The 24,513-nt window shown below is 27.0% G+C and overlaps 1 protein-coding gene across 1 annotated transcript; it reads left to right on the top strand.

The window, feature by feature from the left end:
• Positions 1 to 1,832: 1,832 nt before the first annotated feature.
• On the top strand, positions 1,833 to 22,651 carry LOC135930827 (uncharacterized). The gene is made up of 15 exons (XM_065467616.1): positions 1,833 to 2,570; positions 6,030 to 6,108; positions 6,416 to 6,487; positions 6,713 to 6,811; positions 10,044 to 10,214; positions 12,820 to 12,846; positions 13,613 to 13,684; positions 13,760 to 13,777; positions 13,823 to 13,885; positions 13,943 to 13,984; positions 15,312 to 15,380; positions 15,449 to 15,591; positions 16,780 to 17,276; positions 17,338 to 17,626; positions 22,520 to 22,651. The coding sequence occupies exons 1-15, from the start codon at positions 2,148 to 2,150 to the stop codon at positions 22,649 to 22,651; spliced, it is 2,196 nt and encodes a 731-aa protein (XP_065323688.1). The 5' UTR covers positions 1,833 to 2,147.
• The last annotated feature ends 1,862 nt before the right edge of the window (positions 22,652 to 24,513 follow it).

Here is a 24,513-nt window from a genome sequence, read left to right as displayed (position 1 = left end):
TTTTTGAACAGAATTGGAAGGAAGAAAAGGGCTTGTGTCCCATCGGACTAATTTAATGATAATGTCTAAAAGGTAGGGAACTTGATAAAATCCAAACTTGTTGACGAAAAAGATAATCTCAACGAAAGGAAGCTTGAGAGAGCACTAATGGATGGTAGTATAAAATCTAGATTGTACCCATGATAGAAGGAAAATGGCGATCATAACAATATTTTCATTTGATTGTATATACTTAATTATACAAACACACACTTTTAATTATTGTTCTTTTGATAAAAAAAATGCAATCAATTCTTAACGCAGGAAATCAATTGAGAGTTCTGAATATTTTTTTTGATATTTTTGAATGATTAAATAAAAAGATGGTTAGTATATAATTAAATTGTTATATTACAGAAACTTTTTGCTCAAATATTATTATGGTCATTAGTTTGACTTACAGAAGGCTATAATTAATGAAATCACTTTATATAATTAAATTAATTATAAAAATAGAATTTTTTATTATTAATAGTAATTCATAGTATATTGTATAAACAAACGTGTCGAAGAATCAAAATTTTCAATTAGTATAATTAAACCCACGACGTTTCACTCTACACAAACTTATATAAATTATTTTAAAAAAATGCTTATACATTATAATTACTATGTGTTGCTTGACCTTTTATAGGCTTAATCTTAAATAATATAGATAATTTAAAAAAATAAAATATGATTGTTAATTTCTTATCATAAATAGAAATCTCTAATTATAATATAATTGCCCAAATATATTATGTATAAAAAAAGATAAATGACCCAATAATTACTATAAGTTAGTATGAAATTATTTTTTTGGTGTTAGATAGGTTTACCGTGATAAAATATTTATAATATAAATATAATATAAAATTTTACTTTTTTTTATATTTAAGTTATAAATATTATAATAAAAAATTATATAACTATAAATATTAAATACTTTTTAGAGGGCTGCTAATAATATCCAATTACTTAAATCGTTATTATAAAATCTTAGTTATATAAAGTTATTTAATAAATATACCAATCTAAACAACCATAAATATATACATTATTATAACTTTTCATGTTAGTATATTTGTAAAAAGAAGAAACATATATATATTTAATTGAAAAAAAATGTGAATTGATCCAATTCCAGCATAAATAAATGCAAATTTTTTCTTTATTTATGAAACCATGCATAATCTCTGTATAAATCTTAATTTAATTTTTTTAAATAAAAAATACTACTAAATTCAAAACAATCTGTCTAATTAGAAACATTTGCAATCTTAGTAAGCACAATTTGTGCAAATGTTGTTTCTGATAAAATAATATTTATGTGTCTAATGCTCGAATTAAAAAAGTTCTTACTTTAATTTAAAATTAATTATCCTGTTTCGATTTAATGTATATTATATTATATTATTATTTTAATTCAATTTTTATATAAAAGATCAATAACGGGCAAAACTAATGTAAAAATATAAAGTGTAAATATATACTAATTTTAAATAATTTTTTTTTGTGTGTAAAGAACATAACTTTTTTTTTGCCCATATAATAAATTAATATCTATGTTACATTTTGCATAATTTTTCGACATTTACTACTTATATACAAAATTATAATAATAATGAAAAATAAAAATTCGCATTTATAGATTGAAATATAAGTCAAATTATAATACTATTATAATAATAATATATATATAAAGAATGTTTTACGATGACCTTATTATACTTTTCAAGAATAAATACACGGGACAAGAAAGAGTCTTGATAGATGCAAATAACCATTCTTCGGTAAATAGAAAAGAAGTTTTTCAACATATTCGCTTGATCTTATTAATTTCGTCGACACTCATAATATCCGTTACGAGTCTCACCTTTTCCCTACTCCACGAAAGGCGACTCAAAGAGATCGAATATAGAATACTGAGCAACATAAATTTTATTAACTTTCCGCCAGACATTCATAAAACAAATAATTTTAAAAAGCTACCTCGCCTGGGTCATCTTGATTCAAGATTGAACTCCAACGCCGAAAATAAAGAGAGCGACATATTATTTAGACGTATCAGATCGATAGGAGAACACAAATTACGTGAATCCCATAAACATGATGAGATTGACTATTCGATGAATGAACCTGGAAATCACAAAAAAGGCAAAAGGGGGCGTAAAAATAGTAGGAAAAATCGCCAAAGCTATGAAACAAGCGATAATAATACCAAAATTAAATGGGGAGCCAAATGGAACCCTACTTATTTCGACTATTATCCGTCACAAATTAAAGATTCACTATCCCCTAGTTATTCGAAAGATATCGAAAACAATCGTATCAGAGAAAACCATTATGATGATTTAACATCACCCACTCATTACCCGCACTTGAACTCACACCTTAATTATCCAGTTAAAACCGATAGGGATGGCCGAGTGATGCAAAATTACGTATATTACAAACCTAAAAAGCCCAAATCGCACAGGATAGAAGGAAATGATGATTTGGAGGTCCCCCACAATGATTGGATATGGATATCTTCTTATTCAAGGATGCCGGTGACTCTTGATAATTTTATTTTTACACTGATTTGAATCGCACTAAGAATCAATAATTAGTTTAAAGCCCTATTTTTTTCCGGCATAAAATATTATTGATTTAATGGAGTATTTAATCATGGTTAAGCATATTATATTAAAATAATTAAAATTTTTAATTTTAAACTGGCAACTAGGATAATAGATAAGAATAATCTGTTTTTTGTCAAATCTAAGATAATTTCAATGATCACAATGAAGTATTTTATTCAGAGAGTTTATCTTGTGTAACCATGTAACATTATTATCATGATATATGAACCCTATTAAAGCAACAATTATATTAAAATATTTGGAAGGACAATTTATTGTATAACTATTCATACCAAGAAAAAACAAAATTGAATATTATAAATGTGGATAAGATGTGTGTTCGAAGAGGGGAAAGTAGGGCTAAGCCATTTTTTATCACACTAATTTCTTTTTAAATAGTTTTTATTTAATAATGGAAATTTTTTTTGAAATCAGTATATTGTAGATTTAAGCTCTTAGGCCGTGTCCTGGGGACTTAAGTGGTATTTTATTCTCGTTTTTTTAATTTTTTTTTCATTTCTCTTTGTTTTTTTAGTTATGATTTTTTTTATTTTCTTTGTTTATTTTGCTTTTTTGGCTATTTACTAGACTCGGCCATAGAGATTTAATAAATTTTGATTTACTTATTTGATTTTGATCAAATCAGTAATCTCACTCGCCAAAATTATTATATTAATAAGTCGTTTTGGGTTATGCGAAACCACCTGTGATTAGGAGTCTACTTAAATAATTTAAGGGGGGCGATATATAATTTGAAACGGAATGTATTCCAATATTAGATTGGGTAGAGTATCTATCCTACGAATTTTCGGGAATGTTCGTCACGAGAATTAATTTTTTTTTTATCAGTACATCTTTAAAAAAAAGTTAGAATAAATTAAGAGGAATATACTTTCAAAAGTTCACGGGAAATATTTTTCTGAAATTCACAGTTTGTATTTATTCTCTATACCATTATTGTATATATACTACCAAATTATTCATTTATTAAATGTATTCATAAATGTCCGTCCATACATATGAGCGTAGCATTATTTTGTGGTTTGTCATTAAATGACATTCATAGGCATTCATATGATAAATAAAGACAATTGTTCAAGCACAAATCACAAAATGACCCTCCAGATGACTCCTATGTATGAACATTAATCAATGAATAGCCAATCTAGTAATAATATATATATACACCTTTTTCTATACATGTTGGAATACCTTTTGTCGGTTAAAGCAGTTTTTTTAAAAAAATTACAAATCGTTTTCAGTAAATGATAAAAATTGAGAAATTCTGAATCCCGATTGATTCCATATTCCAATATATGTTATATTCTGACTTGTTTTTTTTATTTACTAAACAAAAAATTTTTTTTCTGAAAACTGTTAGGGAGTCCTTAACCTAACTTCTACAGAAAATGGGGGTGTTATAAAATTTTACAAAAACAAATGAGAAGCAAAAAAGAACAAACTATATTCATAGGTTTGTGTAAAAGATTCAGGTTAGGGCTAAGGGGGTAATCTGATATACTATACTTAATGTTCAATAAAGTAAACTAAATTTCTGATTCTTCTAGAGTTAACTAATACATAGTTTTACTGTAGGGGAGACCAGGGCTAGTCGGCACAATTTTTGTCAAAATCATCATAGCTCCGAAAATAATGATCATATAAGATCTTACAAAATACCAATAGATACCTTAAACATCTACCTATAAATATAAAATATTTAATAATTATTTCTCTAGGTTTTAGTAAAAGTCTTGAACCTAGTAGCCCCGGACCCGTGGTTAGTCGAATCATCGATGGGACTAGTCGAATCAAGCGGTTTATTAGGCTTCTTATGGGACAAAAAAATTTTTTTTTACAGATTTTAATATATAACTATGATACTTTATTTATATAATATTTACAATTATAACAAATAAAATAATAATCTTTTTTGACAGAGAACCACTCTACATTGAAACCAAATCAGGCTAAATATAATCTGATAACTAAAATGTCCATATCCAATAAAATGAATTAATTTGAATCATAATATATTGTCAATTAAAATAGATATATATAAATATTTGTTTGTTAGATATAATTCATTTTAAATATATTGATATTATTATCAGGCTAAAATTTATATGCTAAAATGTTCATATCTAATATGTATTAATTTGAATCGTATTATATTGTCAATTAAAATATATATATTATATTTGTTTGCTAGATATAATTAATTTAAATAATTGATCTTATTATCAGGCTAAAATTTATATATACAATATATATAATATCTGTGACAATATATAATATATTATCACAATATGTATATGAAGATTTTAGTTTGAAAGATATTTATTTAGGTCTGATATTATAATAAAATTGAAATGTATTATGAAAAATCAATCACATTAATAAATTTATATAATAATTATTATTTAATATATTACATTTATAAAATATTATATTTTAATGTAATAAATGGTATTTTTCTTAATGAGATATCATTTTCGTACAGTTTTATAGTTTCTTCATAATATTTTTTTAGTAAAAATTTTACTATTTTGAATTTCACATATATATTTGAGTACCATAATAATATAATAAAAATTGACTGATTGCGCCGACTAGCCACGATTCTACTAACCTCAATGGTGGATATTACTAATTTGATCTTAACTTATATTTAAGCATTATATATCAATCTGAAACTTTCCCAAATATTAAAATAGATATTTAACTTTCATATAATGTTCATTTTGTCATGTTTAAACTTTTAATTTTTTAATACAACCTAATAATATTAAGTGAAAATATTGTAATTTTTACGTCAAAAACATGTCATAAAGGATAAAAATTTAAATAGCTAAATATTATAAATTATTTTCATCCCCAATTATGGATATTATAGAATTCTATTTTAGAATAAAATTTCAATTTTTTACTGGTTTTAAAATAAAATCCTTTGAACCGACAAGCCCCTTGCGCGGACTAGCCCTGGTCTCCCCTACTCTTAAAGTTTGAAAAGATGGGTTTTAGGTTTGATATGATATTCAAGGTAAATGGCTATAATTTAATAATAATTCAAGTTCTTTCAGAAAAAAATGGATGGATATTTTTTTTACTCACCCTGTTTTCTTTCACGCAATTGAATATTTTATAAAACTTATATATTTGGTATATTCATTGAAATTTTAAAAGCTAATTTTGAATGAGATTAAAAAAAATTATTCTGTCAAAGTCTTCAAGGTTGAATTAGAAGACGTTTATAATTCTAAGATTTATCCTAAATATGAATATTCACCAAGGGGTAGTTCTAAACCTTAAATCTCCCCTATGGATACTCATATTTATAAATTAAATTTTAAAAGAATATAATTTCTATTCATAAAATATCTACAGTTGTCAACGTTAAAAAGTTTTTGCCGAGCCGCTATAGAATATTGTCCACCCGGAATTCCTGGACCTATTGGCCCTCAAGGTATTTTAAATTCTTGTAATTAAATTTTTTTTGATACTAAAAGAAAATTTTTTTATTATAATTATTTGTCTAGTATTAGCAAAAAAATGAGATAAGTTTAATTTATGAATTCTGAATTCACATTGAATCAAAATCCTTATATTGTGATCCTGCGAGGAAGGCTTTTACCTCCGCCGATCTCTAATAGAGTGCTCACCTATATTAAACTGGATATTATGACAAGTAGGTATTATTTTGTAGTTTCTTTTGCAAACTAAAATCACAAATATTTTTAAAATTTTTACCCAAATATATCGTTTATTTTTAGGAATCAAAGGTGATAGAGGTTCACCTGGGTCAATGGGGGAAAAGGGATATAGAGGAATTCCTGGAATAGATGGTAGATTTATATGTTACTTATAGAAAAAAAAATATAAGCTCATTAATTTTAAAAAAATATTTAACTTTATGACTAATTATCATTTTATTATGGATGAAAAACTATAAGTTAATAAATAATACAATAAATTAAATATTGAAAGATTATTTCTTTAAATTTATAAAGATAAACTTGGATATAATAATACCAAAAATTAATTAAAAAATTTATTTTTTACGGATAAAGGTGAAAAGGGTGAACAAGGCGAAAAGGGAGGCAGAGGAGAAATTGGCTTTCCGGGAATTCCTGGCGTAAATGGGGAGCCAGGTAGAAAAGGGTTCAAAGGTATATAATATTTAAATGGTAAAAATTGTTATTCATTTTTTTTAATCAAATTATTTTATAAGAAAAATATAATATTTTCAGTTTAAAATAAAAATATAACTTTGTTTAATACCATTAATGGTCAAGATTTTTCTAGTGGATAAAAATGCTCAATTTTTTTAAATTATATTGATTAATGCTCAAATATGATATTCTAAAAAAATCAGCCAAAAAAAATAATCCTAAATATAAATCTAGCCTGGTGCATATATGCACCGTTAACCATTAAGAGGTTAAAAAAGATAAAAATTATATAAAATACTATAAGATCAAAAAACAACAAATATCTTTATTCTTTTTTTGTAATTTATAATAAAAACGAGAAAATGTTTATATATTATGAAAATCCTTGAAACATTTAATATGGAGTGCGATTTGACATGTTTGGCACATATATCTTGAGTGCGTATGGCAATATCTGCATCTTCGTCTTTTTCCATCTATAATTTTGGATAAATAATGTCCAGATGAATCAATAGGGTTTTCACACTGTAATGCAAACTGGCTGGCGTGACCTGTACTTGAATTTTTTTCTATTTTTACTGGCGTTCGAAGGAGGTAATTAGTAACTTCTCGTCTAAATGCAAGAAACTCTTCTTGTCATCTCGATTCGCGAATTTCCAGATTTTCCATGAATTTACCAAAGCTACATCAATAAAATTGGTGAATATTGGCCACCACCATTTTTTTCCTCTTATTTTTATTCTATATGTAGATATTAGATTATCACATAGATCAACTCCACCCATGTGTTTGTTATAAGCAGTTACCATATTTGGCTTAGGAATTTTTATTTTAGAAGATATTTTCTTAGAATACCTTGAAACATTAGAAAGCAAAGAGATAGTGTGGCATGTCGATGCAACGGTCACCATCGAATTATCATTCCAACGAACTACAAATATTTCGTTTAATTTTTCAAACCTATAATCATAATATCCTCTATCTTTTTTGCTACAACCTTTATAGATTCAACTGGGCAATGCTCTATTCTATTGTCCCTCACAGTTCCAGTTGCAAAATATCCCATTTGTTTTAAGTATGACAAGAGTTTAAATGATGTAAAGAAATTATCAAAATATATTTTATGATAATTTGGTTTTTGCAATGCCTTTAATAATTTTATGATTACATTTCCACCTAATCCATATTCATATTTATTTTCGCTTTTTCCTTGATATATATCAAATGAGAATACGCAACCGTCGGAAGAAGCCAATATCCAAGACTTGTATCCGAATCTAATTGGTTTTCCTTTTATGAACATTTTGCAAGAATGTCTTCCTCGATATGGTATCATCTGTTCATCTATTGATAAATGATGTTTGAAAATTCCGAATTGCTGAAATTTATTATTCAATATATTAATGTAAGGCCTAACTTTATAAAATCTATCATGTATATCTATTTTAGTATTGTCTGCCAAATGGATATTATATTTCAAATTTCGAAATTGTAATTGGGTCATTGTATCCCGGATTATTGGAATAGAAATATCGCTATCATTAGACCAGTACATTCTTTCTTGTGGGAGAGAATGATATCCAGTAAATAATAGAATTCCAATAAATCTCTGAATATCTTGGATGGTTATGCAAATGTTAGGTCTATTCATTTGTTTAGCATAAATATCACTTTGTTTTACAATTAGTGAATATAAGTCTTCGTCGAAAATTAAAGAAAATATATCTGATGGACTTTTACCATGTAAATCATTTTCAAGTTTTATTACATCTTCCTTTTATCCATTGAAAGGACTTAAAGAATATATTGCATCCGTTTTTCTCCATTTTAAATTGTGAGAAATTTGAGAATAGCTTCTTGTAGAATATGGTTCTGGAAGGTCGTCATCAACTGAATTATGAATCTCCAATTCTCCAGCTGTATCTGAAGGCAAAACTCCGACATTTGTTAAGTCATTTTCATCGAAATCTTCTTCATCACTAACTGCAGAGGGGTTTGGCGGAATTATAACCATATCTCTTTCTTCAATTGATTCCTCTTCAAAAAGTTGAGCAAGCGTTTGTTCAATTGTTAGAAAACGTTTCATTAAAAAAATTTATTAAAAATTAAATATTTAGACAAATTATTTTCGTAGAATCTTGATTTTTTTATTAGTCATCTATTATTTTGATAATTTTGATTGAATTGACAAAACAGGTGCATAATATTTTATATAAATAAAATAAAATCTTCAGAAAGGAAGAGGCTAAAAATAATTTTAAACTTTTGAATATTTATGAACCTAATAATTTCATATAATTTGATCGGGATAAAAAATTATAATAGGAACAATATATTATTCGATTTAATCTCAGGGGGCTAAAAAAAATTTTTAAATTATTTTCAAAAGGTCTTTTTTTGGGTATAAAATTTTTTAAAAAAAATTCTTAGGGGGCTCGAGCCACCCACCCCTCCTCCCCCCACCCTTAGTGACGGTAGTGATTTCAATATAAAAAATTATAATTCATTATGTTAAATTTCATTTGTTTGAATTTTTTAAATAATTTATACTGCTAGATGGTTAACGGTGCATATATGCACCAGTCAACTTTATATGGTTACCTATTAAAATTTTAATTATTTAAAAATTCATATTGATATATCTATAAAGAATATATACACACTAGTTTTCATCGAAATAATTTTATAAAATGCTTGTGAGATCACTTAGAAAATTTTGCATTTTAGACCTCATAAATTCGCAAAGTTTGAGGGTTTCTTAGGGACATAAAAAAATATTTTTTTCATATTTTTCTTTTCCAGTTTTGAAGTACAATGTCTGAACTATATAAAAATCTTTTTTATTATTTTTTAAAATAAAAACTACTATGTTAAAATAAGGTATATAGGAGGTGGTGCATATATGCACCGTTAACCAGTAACGGGTTAAAACGTAACACAAAACCATAATATACTTAATCAATGTTGTATAGTAAATAGTAAATACTATTAAATAATATTTATAGTTGATTCCGAGTTTTAAAATTAAATTTAAAATGGTATATGAATGAATGGACTTTATATATCAAAAAAATCCGCGAATAAGAATTTATTTTATTTATTTTAAAATTAAATTACACATTTTCCTTGCATTTTAAGTTTCAACAGTATCACCCTAAAAAATTTATTACTAAAATATCCTTGTGATAGTTACAATTTAATATATCAATTGTAAAAAAAAAATTAAAAGGTGATATAGGGGAACCAGGTAGAGAAGGCAAAGACGGATTACCAGGTAGGCCAGGGGAGGCCGGGATGATGGGGCTGCCTGGCATGAATGGAAAAGATGGAGTGCCAGGATGGCCAGGTGAGCCTGGACCACCAGGCCCCCTAGGTCCAGATGGAGCAACTGGAATTAAAGGTTTAAAAACAATTTAACTCTTTTATATATTTGTTTATCCATAATCATTTCTGGGTCAAAATTATATTCCTAAACTTTTTAGATATTTAGCATGATAAAAAAAAATTAAATTCTTTAATTTTAACAATACTAGAAAAAAGATATAGTTTTGAAATTCAAGTGATCATCATACGAAATCATTGACTTGTTATTAGTCAAAATATGCTATATTATTAAGAGCTCAATTTTTTCATTTATGTTTTTAGCTAATATTAAAATCTCCTCTTATTTCATTCAAAAACTAGGCGCTTTTTCTATTGATATTTTTTTTTAATGTTCCAATTTTGCTCCTTTTTTAAATTTTTTTACCATTTTAATTTTATTCACTAATAAACCTCGATATCTACGTAAACGGGGAGTAGAGGGTGTAAAAGCATATTGCACCAGATTTTTTACAAGGGTGCCTACTTCTAAGAGAAAAGGCATGTAAATTCGCCTTTTTAGGGATGGCCCTATTGTTTCCAAATTATTTTCCTCCTCCTTTAAAAATTTCTCTCCTTCCCTTTTCTGATAGTTTTTTTATATTGAAAATACCCCTCTCTATATATGTTCGTTCTATTGCTTCGCTTCTTATTCGTATATCAGGTCAATGCGGCTAGATTTTTACTATAAAACACATTTTCGCGAAACATTTACCGCTAATGGCGTTTGTCGCGAAGGAATTTTAGAGCGAAGGTAATATAATCGCGAATCAAATTCTGGGAATTTTTTTCCGTGCAACATTTATAGCGAAGACAATATTGAGAACCTATTGCGCGAATCCTTTTGGAGAATTTTTTATTGCGAATATATTTGCACGATGTAATTGAGTACATTACCGAGGAATTATAAATATATTGCGAATGCATTTAAATAACAAATTTACTCATTAAGTTTTATAAATCATAAACGCAAAGTAGTATCTTTTATTACTTATTGTCTATTAAGTAAGCATGTGACATTTATCATGAGAATTTGGGTTAAATTTTTTTTATCTCAATGAATTCGCCTCTCCCCTCCCCAACATAAATTTTGAAAATGAGCTTTATGCAATTATAAGTAAAATTTTATCAAATATTCTGAAATGCTTAGAATTTTTTCCGTAATTGAATCAAATCAAATTTAAAATTATTACTGATTTTCTCAGATTAATTTTTAAAAACCATAGACGATTTTCCAAACAGATTTTTTGTGTAAATATTAAATATTATTATTTTTTTAAAAAAAAATCTCCTATATCTCTAAAAAATTGGTTTTTTTTATTGGAGCTACGAGAATCTAATGCGTGTTATGTTAACTGTTTTTGAAGAAAAAGAGGGCTTGGAAAATTTTGGAAATAGATCAGTTGATTTCCAATTTATAAGTGCATTAGTTTTCTTTTTTGATTTTGAATGATTTAATTCTTTAATGCTAGTTCAATTTAAATAACATCGTTTTTTTTAGGAAAAACATATCACTAAACGCTTATGCTCAATTTGTGAACACTTTTCATTTTTATTCTAATAAATTGGGATAAATACAGATCAGCATTTTCTTGAAAATAAATATATGAATAATATGACCAGCTGTATATATTTTTTTATGAATTTCAAGCCAATATATTTAATTATCTTTGAATTTTAAGAGCTGTCTAACCAAAATACTAAATCAATACATAATATTATAGTAACAATAAATTAAACAAGTTATTTATTATATGATTCAAAAAAAAATTCACATTAAAGAATCAAACACAATTATTTATAAAACACTTGTTGTAAAACTAAAAATAGATAGCTATATAGAGGATAGATATAACATATAAGAGCTTTAATTGATAGGGGGGGGGGGGGGATTAGATATGGATTTTAAAGATGTGCAGGAAAATTCGTTCATAAAAATTTGGGTCGTGGCGAACTTTAGTAAATTTTAACGAGCCAAGCCTGATTTTGCTAAATGATTAAAGGGCGGTTCAAATTTTTAAAAATTTTAACTAGCCGGCCCGGATAAAAAATTTAACGAGTTGGGGCGGGCAACTTGTGCAAACTATCTCGGGTAGGGTCTTGCAGACCTCTAGTTTGTATGTATCATTATTTAATTTATTTAGGATTTCACGATTTTAGTTTCACGATAATAACTTCACTCCATAATTTTCGAGATTAAAATTTTGCTCAAATTTATTCGCTCTGTAAATCGCGATAAGAGTTTTGCTAGAAAAAATTTGAGATAAATATTGCGATATTGTCTTCAGGAATAGTATTAGCAAATGTGGATTAGCGATAAAAGTTTCATTCATACTTTATAAATAAACATTCGCGATAAAAGTTTTCCATGGAACCCTTCTTATTAACATTTGAATTTTCCTTATAGATGAGATTTTGGAGGGACTTAGAATCGTGAGCTTCCATCTTCCGAGAATTTAGTTTCGACCATTATTTAGCGTTTAAACTCAGCGACACTGAAAAATAAAACATTTTTTTAATACTTTTCAAATTAAAATTTTTGTAGTTTTAATAAAAATTTCATTATGAATTTTTTTTTTAAGGTTTTATTTTCAATTATGAAAATAAATTTTTAAATGTACATATAAAAACAAATATATATACAGGTGACAAAGGGGAAAGAGGACAAGATGGTAAAAGAATATACAAATATATTTACTATATCATTTTTTTCTATATAAATATTATAGGAAATTTTATCAATTAATACAAATTTATTGACAAAGATAACAAAATTAAAGTTAATCGAACTATCTCAAAAATAATAATTTATCAATCATTGAATTTCCATATTATTATATAAAAAATAAATAAGTCTCAAATCAATTTTAATACTTCAAATTTGATATATATAAATATATTAAGAATTTTATAATTAAAAAATATAAGTGAAATTAACTATTATAGTTTTGTATAATGGCTAAAAATCGGCTAAATGGGCTTATATGGGCACGTGACGTCGAAATTTTACCAATCAGATTGAGGTAGTTTTTGTCCTAAAACTAAGTTTAGCCTTCTTTTTTAGCCGGTTAACAAAGAAGTTATTACTCACAACTTTCAATAAATATCAATAATTCACAAAAACAAACATTATTCTATAACTTTAGAGAGAAAAAAACTTACACCAACCTAAAAAAAACCTTTAATAAATTGCCATTTAAAAAAAGGGAAATTTACTCTGGACAAACTCGTGTAAAATATTTTTATACGGAATTTTTTATAAATTTTTTTTTAAAATTTAGAATTGAAATTTATGATTATTTCATTTAACATATTTGGAAAACAATTCTTATAAAAAAAGAAAGTATTAACAGGCTGATTAGAGCCGGGCGATATAATTCATAGTGTGTATTTTGATATTTAATCATTCTTTTTTTGTTTTGTTCTAATTCTTAATAGGGTTACACGGATTAAATGGGTTTCCCGGAAGAAGAGGCAAACCTGGTTTCCAGGGTGAGCCGGGGGAAAAAGGTATATATATTATCACTTATTATATTATTTTTAAAATTATAACATATCTATATATTTAATTATAATTTTATAAAGGTGAAATGGGACCTCCAGGTAAATCTAAAATCAAACAACTGTTTTAATTTCAATTATTCGTAGGTAAGAAAGGTGAAATGGGGCCTCAAGGTCCGCCAGGTCCTAGAGGTATATCTGGAGTACCCGGTAATAAATTTAATAATTATTAAACCAATCTTAAATCATGTTTTTTTAAAAAAATAGGCTTAGTCGTGGAGCAATCGCCAGTCATTACGATTCCCTTTGGTATATTATTTATTTTGCGAGATAATTATTTATTAATTACAGAAGTTCACGATATATAGTTAAAATTAGGGCCGTAAATAGGAAGTCACATAATCCTCTCCAAATTTTTTTTCACCTTCTACACTCCCCTAGGTAGAATTTGTGATAAAAAATTTTTTTACAATAAATTATTTCCTAAAAATAGTATTATGGATTATATCTGATGAATTTAGTTTATTAATTCATTACCGAGATTAAACTTGTATATTATTCATCATTTGTATTAGGTTATATTAGATTTTAGTCAATTGGCGTTATTGCCTGTTTATAAATTTATAAATGGTTCAAAAGTTTTTATGATCTTATCTGAAATTCATAGGGTTAGGGAAACCCTATTTTGGTAGCATTATTTTTCGAATTTATTCTCGTTTTTTAAATTTTTTTTAAAAAAAATTTTCTTTTGCTTATTTTGTTATTTAGTAATAAGTCAACCTAGGACACGGTCATTAAATGCGAAACAAACACTTTTAATTTTATTATTATAAATTGAATTATACTATGTAAAATTCAAAACTAAATAAAACTTTTCCAAGCAGGTAATATAGAACTAGATAATATCTATTCAAGTTCCACATAGTATCTTTTTAATTAAGAAATTACGATGTTCATAAAATATTTTATCAAAAATATCTGGAAGAGTCTCCATATTCTATATTCAAGTCATTCCTATCCTAAATAAAAATTATACATATTTATTTAATAACCTTTTATAAATTAGCATCCTATTTATCTGCGTGTAAGAATCATTAACTCATTCTAAGAATTGTGTTCTTCACTATAGATAATATTTTATATTACTTAATGTTAAAATGTATACTGGGTTATTTCCCTGTAATTTCCTAGTTATAAACATTTTTTTTTTAAATATGCGTGTTAAGCTTAGCTCTGTTGGTATGAAATTTACTTCCAAAAAAGATTTGTCAAAGTATTTGTATTAGATTCAAAAATATGCCCAACCCAGTTAGATTTTTTAGAAAATAGTTATAACAAGAATATTATTTATAAATTATAAGTGTAAATATTAGTAGTATATAATATACTATGAAAATCTACTAAATGATATTCGCCAAAGTTTTTGATACCCATTGATTTTAAAGATTTATATATATAATACTAAATTATATTTGTATGTATTTATATCCTAATGCATTATTTTTGATCTATATAATTTGCCCGACCTTTACTAATAATAGTGATTTGAAATGATTAATCAATCAAAGAGTTCAGATGCCATAATTTTAAATTTATTACCAGCTAAATTTGTAATTTTACAAAAAAATATTTTTAGTTAAAAAACCTACAGCGAAAATGATAGATATTCCGTATTTTAGATCAACGATACCTCCTAGGATCCAGAGTAAACCGATGAACTATATATATAATAAATTAAATATATCATTTATTTTTTCAATGATAACCGATTAGATTGCTTATTAAAAGCAGTTGGAAAACCAGTATTTATGAGATATACAGGAACTTATTGGGGCACTTGGATGAGGGATCCCTTTCCACTAACTCCACTCGATAATCAGAAAATATGGATGACCAAACATTTTGATGGAAAAGAGGTATATATATTTTTGTTTAAAAATTTAAAAAAATTATAACCAAATTTTTTTCATACATTTTAAATATTATTTTAAATCCACTATTTTGGATTAGGCTTATATATGAGTGTTTTTTTCGGATGATCAATTTAATATCCAATTTTTTCGCTATGGAATTAATATTTTAGCAGTAAAAATAAATATGTAGTGGGTGGGCAAGTCCTCAAAAAAGAATCTAGATACAGATTCTTTGTAAAAAAAGGTATCTTAGATAAAGAAACTAGTTTAGCTTCTATTATAGGAAACTCTATTAATTTATTTTTGTAAAAGATTGGGTTAATAATGTTTTTTAACTAGAAATATCAAAAAGATGGAAGATATAAGATATTTGTATCTTTTGTTAAATGATAGTATCTTAAATACAAGATACTTTTTATAAAATGATCTTTATCTACTAAATTATTAAGCATTTATAATTTATTATATTTTAAACTAAAATTAGAGGAAAGAGATTAATTTATTTAAAATTTTAATATATATAAATCAGAGACCTTCAGCCAGCCCCAAATCCTGACCCGGGTACACAGGCCGGGCTATATTTTAATTTATTTAAATATACAGAGGCTGGGCCTAAAATTTTTTAACAAAATACTCGGGCTGGGCGTAAAAATGTTTTTTAAAAAATACCCAAGCCGGACCTGACCGTATATTTTAAAATCAAATATTTTAAATGATATAATTAACTATAAAAATTGAAAATAAATATAATATATAATTTTTAAAAAATCCGGGCTGGGCCGAAAATATTTTTAAAAAATGTGGACCGGAGCCTGCTAATGGTACCTCGGCAGGTCTTTGATTTTATAATAATAATGATTATTTACAATAATTGATAAAATTTCAAGCATTATAATACTAATTCCGTTTCGGAGCATTTAACATTATGCCAAAACTAAATAACCTTTCAAATAGAGCTTGTGAAGTTATTGCAGTTGTTATATTTTAAAAAAAATTTCTTTATGGAAGGATAGGAAGAAAGAAAAAAAAGTTTATTTCCATACAGTCCACTTTTTCACTATTATGAGTGTTAATCATCCTATAAATTAAAAAATATTATATATGATATTCCATTCAGTTAGATTAATGAAAAAGATGAAAATATAGATATTCTCAGCGTATTTTCAAATAATATATATTTTCTTAAAAAAGGTATTTGAATATGCGAATGAAGAGGCGTTCAAAGCCGATAATATCAGTAAAACGTATATCTTACCGGTATCTTATGAAGGTAATAGTCACCAGGTGATGAGTGGTAGTTTGTATTATCATTTGGACGATTCACCCACCGTAGGTAGATACGATTTTAAGAATGAAAAATTGGAAGAAACCATAGACCTACCCTTGGCCACTTACAAAAGCGAAAGTTATTTATTTAGCGGTGAATACAATTATTTCGATTTCAACGTCGACGAGACAGGCTTATACGTTATATACCGCGTCCAGGACTCAGGAGATTACATATTAGTAGCTAAGCTTAAGGAAGCTGGGGTTCGAGAATCAAGCGTCGAAGGCACAAAATTTGACGCCAATACTGAAAAAACGAAAAACGATCATTTCGTATCAAGGTATTTGCATTATTCTTACGAAGATGAGTACGAATATCTACCGACATTTAAACAAGTGAAAAAAATCAGAGTCAAAAGAGGGTATAATATGAATTTTTGTTTTAAACACAATCCTTTTTAAAAAAAAATAAAATAATAATAGGGAAATAAAGAATGAATCTCGTGAAACATCCGCAAACTTAGCTCAAACGAATTCTAACACTAGGCAAACACAGCCAGCTCAATATATAAAGACAATCGGCCCACCAACGATTCCCTTTGTTCAAAATTACGAAACTCCGTTCGAAATACTGAAAATGTGGAACATAACATTGAAATATCGATTCGTGGGTAACGCTTTTATGATTTGCGGGATTATATACGGCTTGAAAAACGCAGAAATTGAACACACTGTTATCGATTTCGCTTACGATCTTTATGAAAATGAACAGGCATGTGACTTACATATATTTTTTATTCAAAGTATTCATGAATTCATATTCTTACTCTTTATCTAGTAAATAATAATCTTACTTCGGCTCTCATATTCTAGATCTAGTCACCGTTAGGCTCTTTTTAAAGGGCCTTAAGTTAAAATGTTAAAAGCAGAGTTGTTAAAGTAGCGTGCTAACTTTTTTGGTAACTATAGCTAATAGCGGCTACTTTTTTTGTAATTATTTAATTTTATAGCGCGCTACTTTTTTTGTGAAAGTAGCTAAGTAGCCGCTACTTCGCTACTTTTAAAATAATATAATGAAGTTTAGTGTAAACATGAAAATTTAAATATAATATCATAATTAATTATAATTTTTATGATTTATTATTTAATTTTGAAATTGAAATATAATTTCAATTTGTTATTTATATTTTCATTTGTATTATAAACCTAAATCACGTGTTAATAATTTAAAATGTCATCGCCTATGGATATCCAAATCGTTGAAAGTGATTAAGACAATGATATTAATGAAATGGAAGATACCAGGGAAGAAAATATTCTTAATAGCTATAATACAAATTTCCCATTCCCTAGATTTGAAAATTTTTTAAATAAATATATAACCAAAACTGGTTTCAAATTTATTTGTTTAGAATGTAAAAAATATATTTCCTCAAATCAATCCAGTAATAAATTGTCATTATTACATTCTAATAATATTTATTTTATAAGACTGTTCATGAGTTTTAAGAAAATGGAGAAACATCTAAATAATTTTGGTATAAGCGACTCTACATACAAAAAGACTAATTCAATTCAAACCAAATTAATTAATAATGTAAATGACATCAGAAATTGGCTGATAAAGTTATTGTTGATTTTATAATTTATACAGTTCATCCAATGTCCTTAGTTGATAATCCATCATTTACCATGATGATTAAAACTCTATTATGCCACCAGACACTAATGAATAAAATAGCAGATAACTTTAAAATGATGAAAGATGCTCTAATAGTAGAGTTATCAGAGATATCATATATATGCACCAGGGGAGATAGTTGAACACATAACAGAAAGTAAAAACTTGTTTATATTTATAAATTGATCTGATTAAATATTTTTGAGCTTATTTGGGAATCACAGGCTATTGGCTAGACCCTAGAACTTCAAAAAGAAGATCGGTGGCATTAGCTCTCAAAATGATAATAGGATGCCAGACATACGATGTACTTGCAAATAAAATTATTGATAATATATCTTATATAAAAAATATGTATATAAGATTAAATACGATTTTACCCTCAAGTGCTAGTGTCGAGAGATTATTTAATAAGGCCAAACTTATACTTTCTGGTAGTCGCTCTAGACTTGGGGATGATAATATTGAAATGATTTTATTATTAAAATGCAACAAATTACCATAAATATTTATTTTTAGTACATAAATTTTTTTATATCCATGTACCAAGTCTTTAGTCTTGTATTCACAATCAGCTTTTTATAAGGCTATAAATAAAATAGTAATATAGTATCTAAACAACCATCAGTCCTTGATCATATTCATACCATGCTGCAATAATGTCCTTGGATCTTTCTCTCCCAAACTAGCAATTTAGCTCTTTATTCACAATCAGCTGTTTATAAGATTATATTCTAGTATTTTTAGGATCCTTCCTATAGCTATATATGAAATCTAAACAATTATATTAACAACATGAATCATTCATTTATTATCATACCTACATAATTTTAAAATAACCAATTACTCAAAAAGTATTTATATTTCAATTTTTCCAATTTTAATTTCTTCTTTCAAGAATTTAGTATTTGATTTTTCTTATTTAAAAATGTATATTGTTTTCAATGCATTTATAATTTTTACTACTCCAAAAAGTTCTCCTGAATTTTTATCATTATTAATGAATTTATTCAAAATAATGAATAATAACCTCTTTTTTCAAAATTGTTGCTGGCCTATAGTTATTGTATGAGTCAAATTAATTTTTTCTACTACATGAATACTTAATTTACCATCCCCTGTATGTCATCATCACAAAATGGATGCTTACAAGTCCATGATCCTCCCTTCACTCAGATGCTCACACTCTGGCCACGTTCCTTTTTGCCTTACCAATACTTTGATTATCCCCCCAGAAAATTCTGTTCCACTTCACTACCTTTCGTTGATTAGTAGCCAAGATGATATCATCTCGAATTAAGCATGATGCTTCACGTCTCCTAAGTCCCTTCCAACTTGGTGTCGGAATTCCCGGTGGCTGTGAAGCTGTTGTACATTTGTCCAGATTATATCTTGAAAATTTACCTTCTAATGAATCCTTGATAAAAATTGACTTCTCTAATGCTTACAACACACTCTCCCGGAACTCCTTTTTGAGTTCCTCAAGTAATCTTTTTCCCAGTTACACTAAGTTTTTTTACTCGTGTTAACAAGAGACCTCCACTCTTCTGTTTGATACCTATAAAATCCTTCCGTCTAGGGCATTCAGCAGGGAGACCCCCTAGGTTCCCTATTCTTTTGTTTAGGTATTAATGACATCATTAAATCCATTAATTCGGTTCATTATCCTTGCATTCCTGGTACATTGATGATGGTATCCTTGGAGGATCCAATGTTGAAGTCAATAAAGCCGTGAACATCATCAAGGAGACCGGATCAGCTATAGGACTCTCCATTAATCCAGAGAAATCAGAATTTATCCCTATCAATACTATCCCTAATACTAACAAATTTAAACTAACGACTCTTGACGGCCTCTATCATCTGGGAGCCCCTGTTGGTAGTAACTCTGCTATTTCTTTCTTTCTTCAGTCCACTTTGGATACTTTATTAGAACTGACAGATTTATTTTCCCTTCTTCCTTCTTAAAGCCTTTTTCCTGGTGAAAAATTTTTTCAATATTCCCCGTATTCTTTACGCACTTCGCTCAACCGCCATATTTAAATTCCCCATTCCACTTGGAGTTTATGATAATGGGATCAAAATCCTTATCGAAAACATTCTAAATCTTAAATTCGATGAAATTGCTTGGACACAAGCTTCTTTACCCACAAAGATGGGAGGTCTGGGCCTCAGATCTCCATCCGATCTCGCCTTAACGGCCTTTATATCCAGTTGCCTAATAACTAAAAACATAATAAATCCCAATTCTTTAAAACCCGACTCTTCTTTTAATGATGCAATTATCGAATGGAGGACACGAATTTCAGCGGATCACCCTCTTCCTGAATCTAATAAGCAGAAGGACTGGGATAGGCCTATTATTGCACTCTGCGTTGAATCACTCCTTTCCAGAATGCAATTATCTGACCGTCCCTTATTCTCTTCTTTGCTTAATGGTTCAGGCCATGAGTTCCTCGAGGCCATTCCGTCTATTAATCTGCAATTACAACTAAATAAAAACGAGCTCACACACGCAATCGGTATCCGATTAAATTGCCTTATTACCCAACCCCACATATGTTCAGGTTGCGGCTCCGCAGTTTTGGGCAATGGAAGACTGTCGCTCATGTAAAGGTCGAATTGTAAGACATAATCTATGCAATTGGATCATTCTTAGAGCTCTTAGATCTGCTCAAATCCCCTCCACTCTTGAACCGTCTTTTCAGATTTGATGGGAAACGGCCTGACGGTATTTCGCAAATTCCTTGGAAGCGCGGTCAATTCCTGGTCTGGGACTACTCCTGCATTGATCCACTCGCTCCATCAAATAAAACAGTCAATATACTCGAGAAAAAGGAGACACTCAAAATAGCGAACCGAAATCTCTCAAGAATATATTTTCATCCCTATTATTTCCACTACCCTTACTACTTTTGGGAAATATGCCTTATCCTTTTTCAAGGAACTCGGCTCCCACATTCGTCAACTAACCGGTGAACCACGCGAGGGCTTCTTCTTAAGGCAAAGGCTCGCCATCGCAATACACAAGGCTAATTATATTAGCTTCATAGGCAATCTCTTCCCACAAGATTATCCTTCCTAAACTCAATATTTTTTTATTTTTTTTTACACCGTCACAAACATATCCTCCAATACTATATTTATTTATTTTTTTTAAATGTTTTTTTTTTATATGTATATAAATATATATACAAATATTAATTATTATATATTTTTTTTAATTAATACATTCTTTATATTTTTATATTACCTTAATTAATTTAATTGTTTATATTTTTAATAAATCAAAACTAACTATATTTTAATATTTATAAATGTTGATTTTTATATATTTACTATACAATAACATTATAAGCAAAAAATAAAAATTTGTTTATAAATTTTTTATATAAAAAGTAGCTTAAGCTACTTTTAAAAAATAGTAGCTAATAGCGAGCTACTTTTATTGACAAATAGCGATAGCGGTAGCGCGCTACTTTTAAAAGTAGAGTTTAAGAACTCTGGTTAAAAGCACCGATTCAAATCCCAACCACCTGACCTTTTATTTTTTTTAAAAAAATTCGAGCCCTATATTTTATTTTAGAAATAGATCCAATTTTTTTAGTGGACAGTGAAAAATGATGATATTCTAAAAGGAAAAATTTTTAAACGCCGAAAGATAATATAAACAATTTTATGGTTGTTCCTGAAAATAATATTTATTAAAAAACATTTAGGGATATAAATTAATTTAAAATTTTGACGAGGTCAGAGAAAATGTCTGCTTGTGGGATTCGAATTAGTTCGGGCAGCTCTTGTACATATAGTCAATGTCAATTATATATATATCATATTTTAATTACAGTGTCATTTTTCAAACATATGGCGACTATTTTTTTTAAAAATGACAAGAGACACTAAGTGTTTGAAAGGAGATACTGCATTTAAGTGTTAACTACGTGACTTCAATTTTGATATATTATATTTATAATCTAAAAAAAGATATATTTAATCATACCATTCGACAATCCTTATCAAAAGACTACTATGCTAAGTTACAATTCAAGAGATAAGAGTCTTTACAGTTGGGATAGGGGCAATCAACTTATTTACCCGCTAAGATTTGAAAAATGAATATTTATATATTATTTTTATTAAAATAAATAAATTAGATAGATTTTAGTAAACAATGAAAATATTCTGTTAAAATATAACCATTGTATTTATTATATAATATTATAATAAATTATAAAAATATCATTGATAAAAAATGTGTCGTGTTTTTTGTATAATATATTTTTATTGATCACATAAGCGTAGCCAGGAGAGCTTCGCCCCCATATCACTTTTGGCCAGCCTTCGGCCGGGTTTCCTTAGTCTTATATAGTTAGAAAATATTTTCTATAGGATAGGAGGTTAATTTTATTAAAAACAATTATTATTATTTAAAATTTACGATACCTAGAGATTGTATCAAAAAATAAGCACCTAGAACAAATAAAAAATATTTTTTTATTAGTTTGTTGAAAATATAATATTAATGCATATATTTTTGGGGGAACAAGAGGTGGGGAGGGAGCTAAGGAGGGTATTTCATATTTCTGAAGAAGAAATTTTTCCTTGTCTCCGAATATATTTTAAAGAATGGTTATATGTAATATTTACACATTTATAAATAGTATTTTTTTTATTAAATAGAATAAGAGAATAAAGTTTCCATTTCATTAGAGACGATAGTATAATAAAATTTGTCAAAGTATCCGAGAATTTTTAATATAGGATAAAGCTTTTAGTTATTATTTTAACAAAATAATATATTTTCCTTAAAAAATATAGTTCCAATGAACACTTTCTTTAAAAAAATTCAAAATATAATAAAGGAGAGGAGGAAGGGGTAGACGGATAATTCATTATTCATATTCGTTACTATTTGATTCGAATTAAATATTTGATTCTTTTCTAAATATGCCCAATATAAGGTATCAATCTTTATTATTTCTTCAAATAACTAGGCTCCTCTCACACCCGGAATTCACCGAAGAATCAATGATGGCTTCTTCTCTCGACAGAGCAAAATCTCATTTTAAACGAGAATTTATTTTAAAAAAAGTTTTTACATTAAACTTATAATTTCTTCATTAAAAATTAGCGGAATATCTATAAAATTCTTTAAAAAATTCTAAATAAATTTTATTTGCTCAAAATAATTTTGTGCATGAATGGTATTGTTTTCAATAATTAGTGGGCTTCATGGCTAAGCAAGAATTTATATATTCCTTTACATGATAAAAATATCCTCCACAGTCTTGAACTGATATCTATACATTTAAATGGGAAAAAATAATATTTAATAAGTATTCTAAATATTTTTTTAACATATATTTATTTAAATTATATGCTCATATGAGAAAAAAGGAATTTTGCATTCAAATACTTTTATTTTTAAGATAAAAAAAGAGTTAAATAAAAGTATATCAAAATGTATCTTAAAAGTATCTAAAAACAGATACAGATACCTCTAAAATAATATCTAGATAGAGATACCGATACTTTTTATAAAAATGTATATAGATACAGATAGGACATTTTTATATCTAGATATTTTAACAACTCTGCTGGATACCATGTGTTTTTTTAAAATGAGTTTGAAAGGAAATATGAGATTTTTCAAAGCTTATAAAATTACCATAAAAATATTTTTTTTGTATTATAGTTTTTTATAAAAAAATTAATTCGGTTTTAAAAGATGGAAAAAAATTTAACAAGCTCTTTCTTTAATTTATTACAGTAACAATATGATTTGTTGTAAAAAATAACATTTTGATTATATTTTGTGACAAGTTTATTATTAAAATTTTAAAATTTCTTTAATTTTAATTAATACGAATCAAAACAAGTTATAATAAATATAAAAACTATATAAATGTTAGTATAATAATTATATACAACAAAAATATAAATAAAAAGGATTTTAAATTAAGTTAGCTCCTTGAGAA

Source organism: Gordionus sp. m RMFG-2023, chromosome 1 (assembly GCF_954871325.1).
Source record: "Gordionus sp. m RMFG-2023 chromosome 1, tfGorSpeb1-WG-v2, whole genome shotgun sequence".
In the NCBI taxonomy this organism is placed as follows: domain Eukaryota; kingdom Metazoa; phylum Nematomorpha; class Gordioida; order Chordodea; family Parachordodidae; genus Gordionus; species Gordionus sp. m RMFG-2023.
This window is presented reverse-complemented; position numbering and strand designations above follow the sequence as displayed.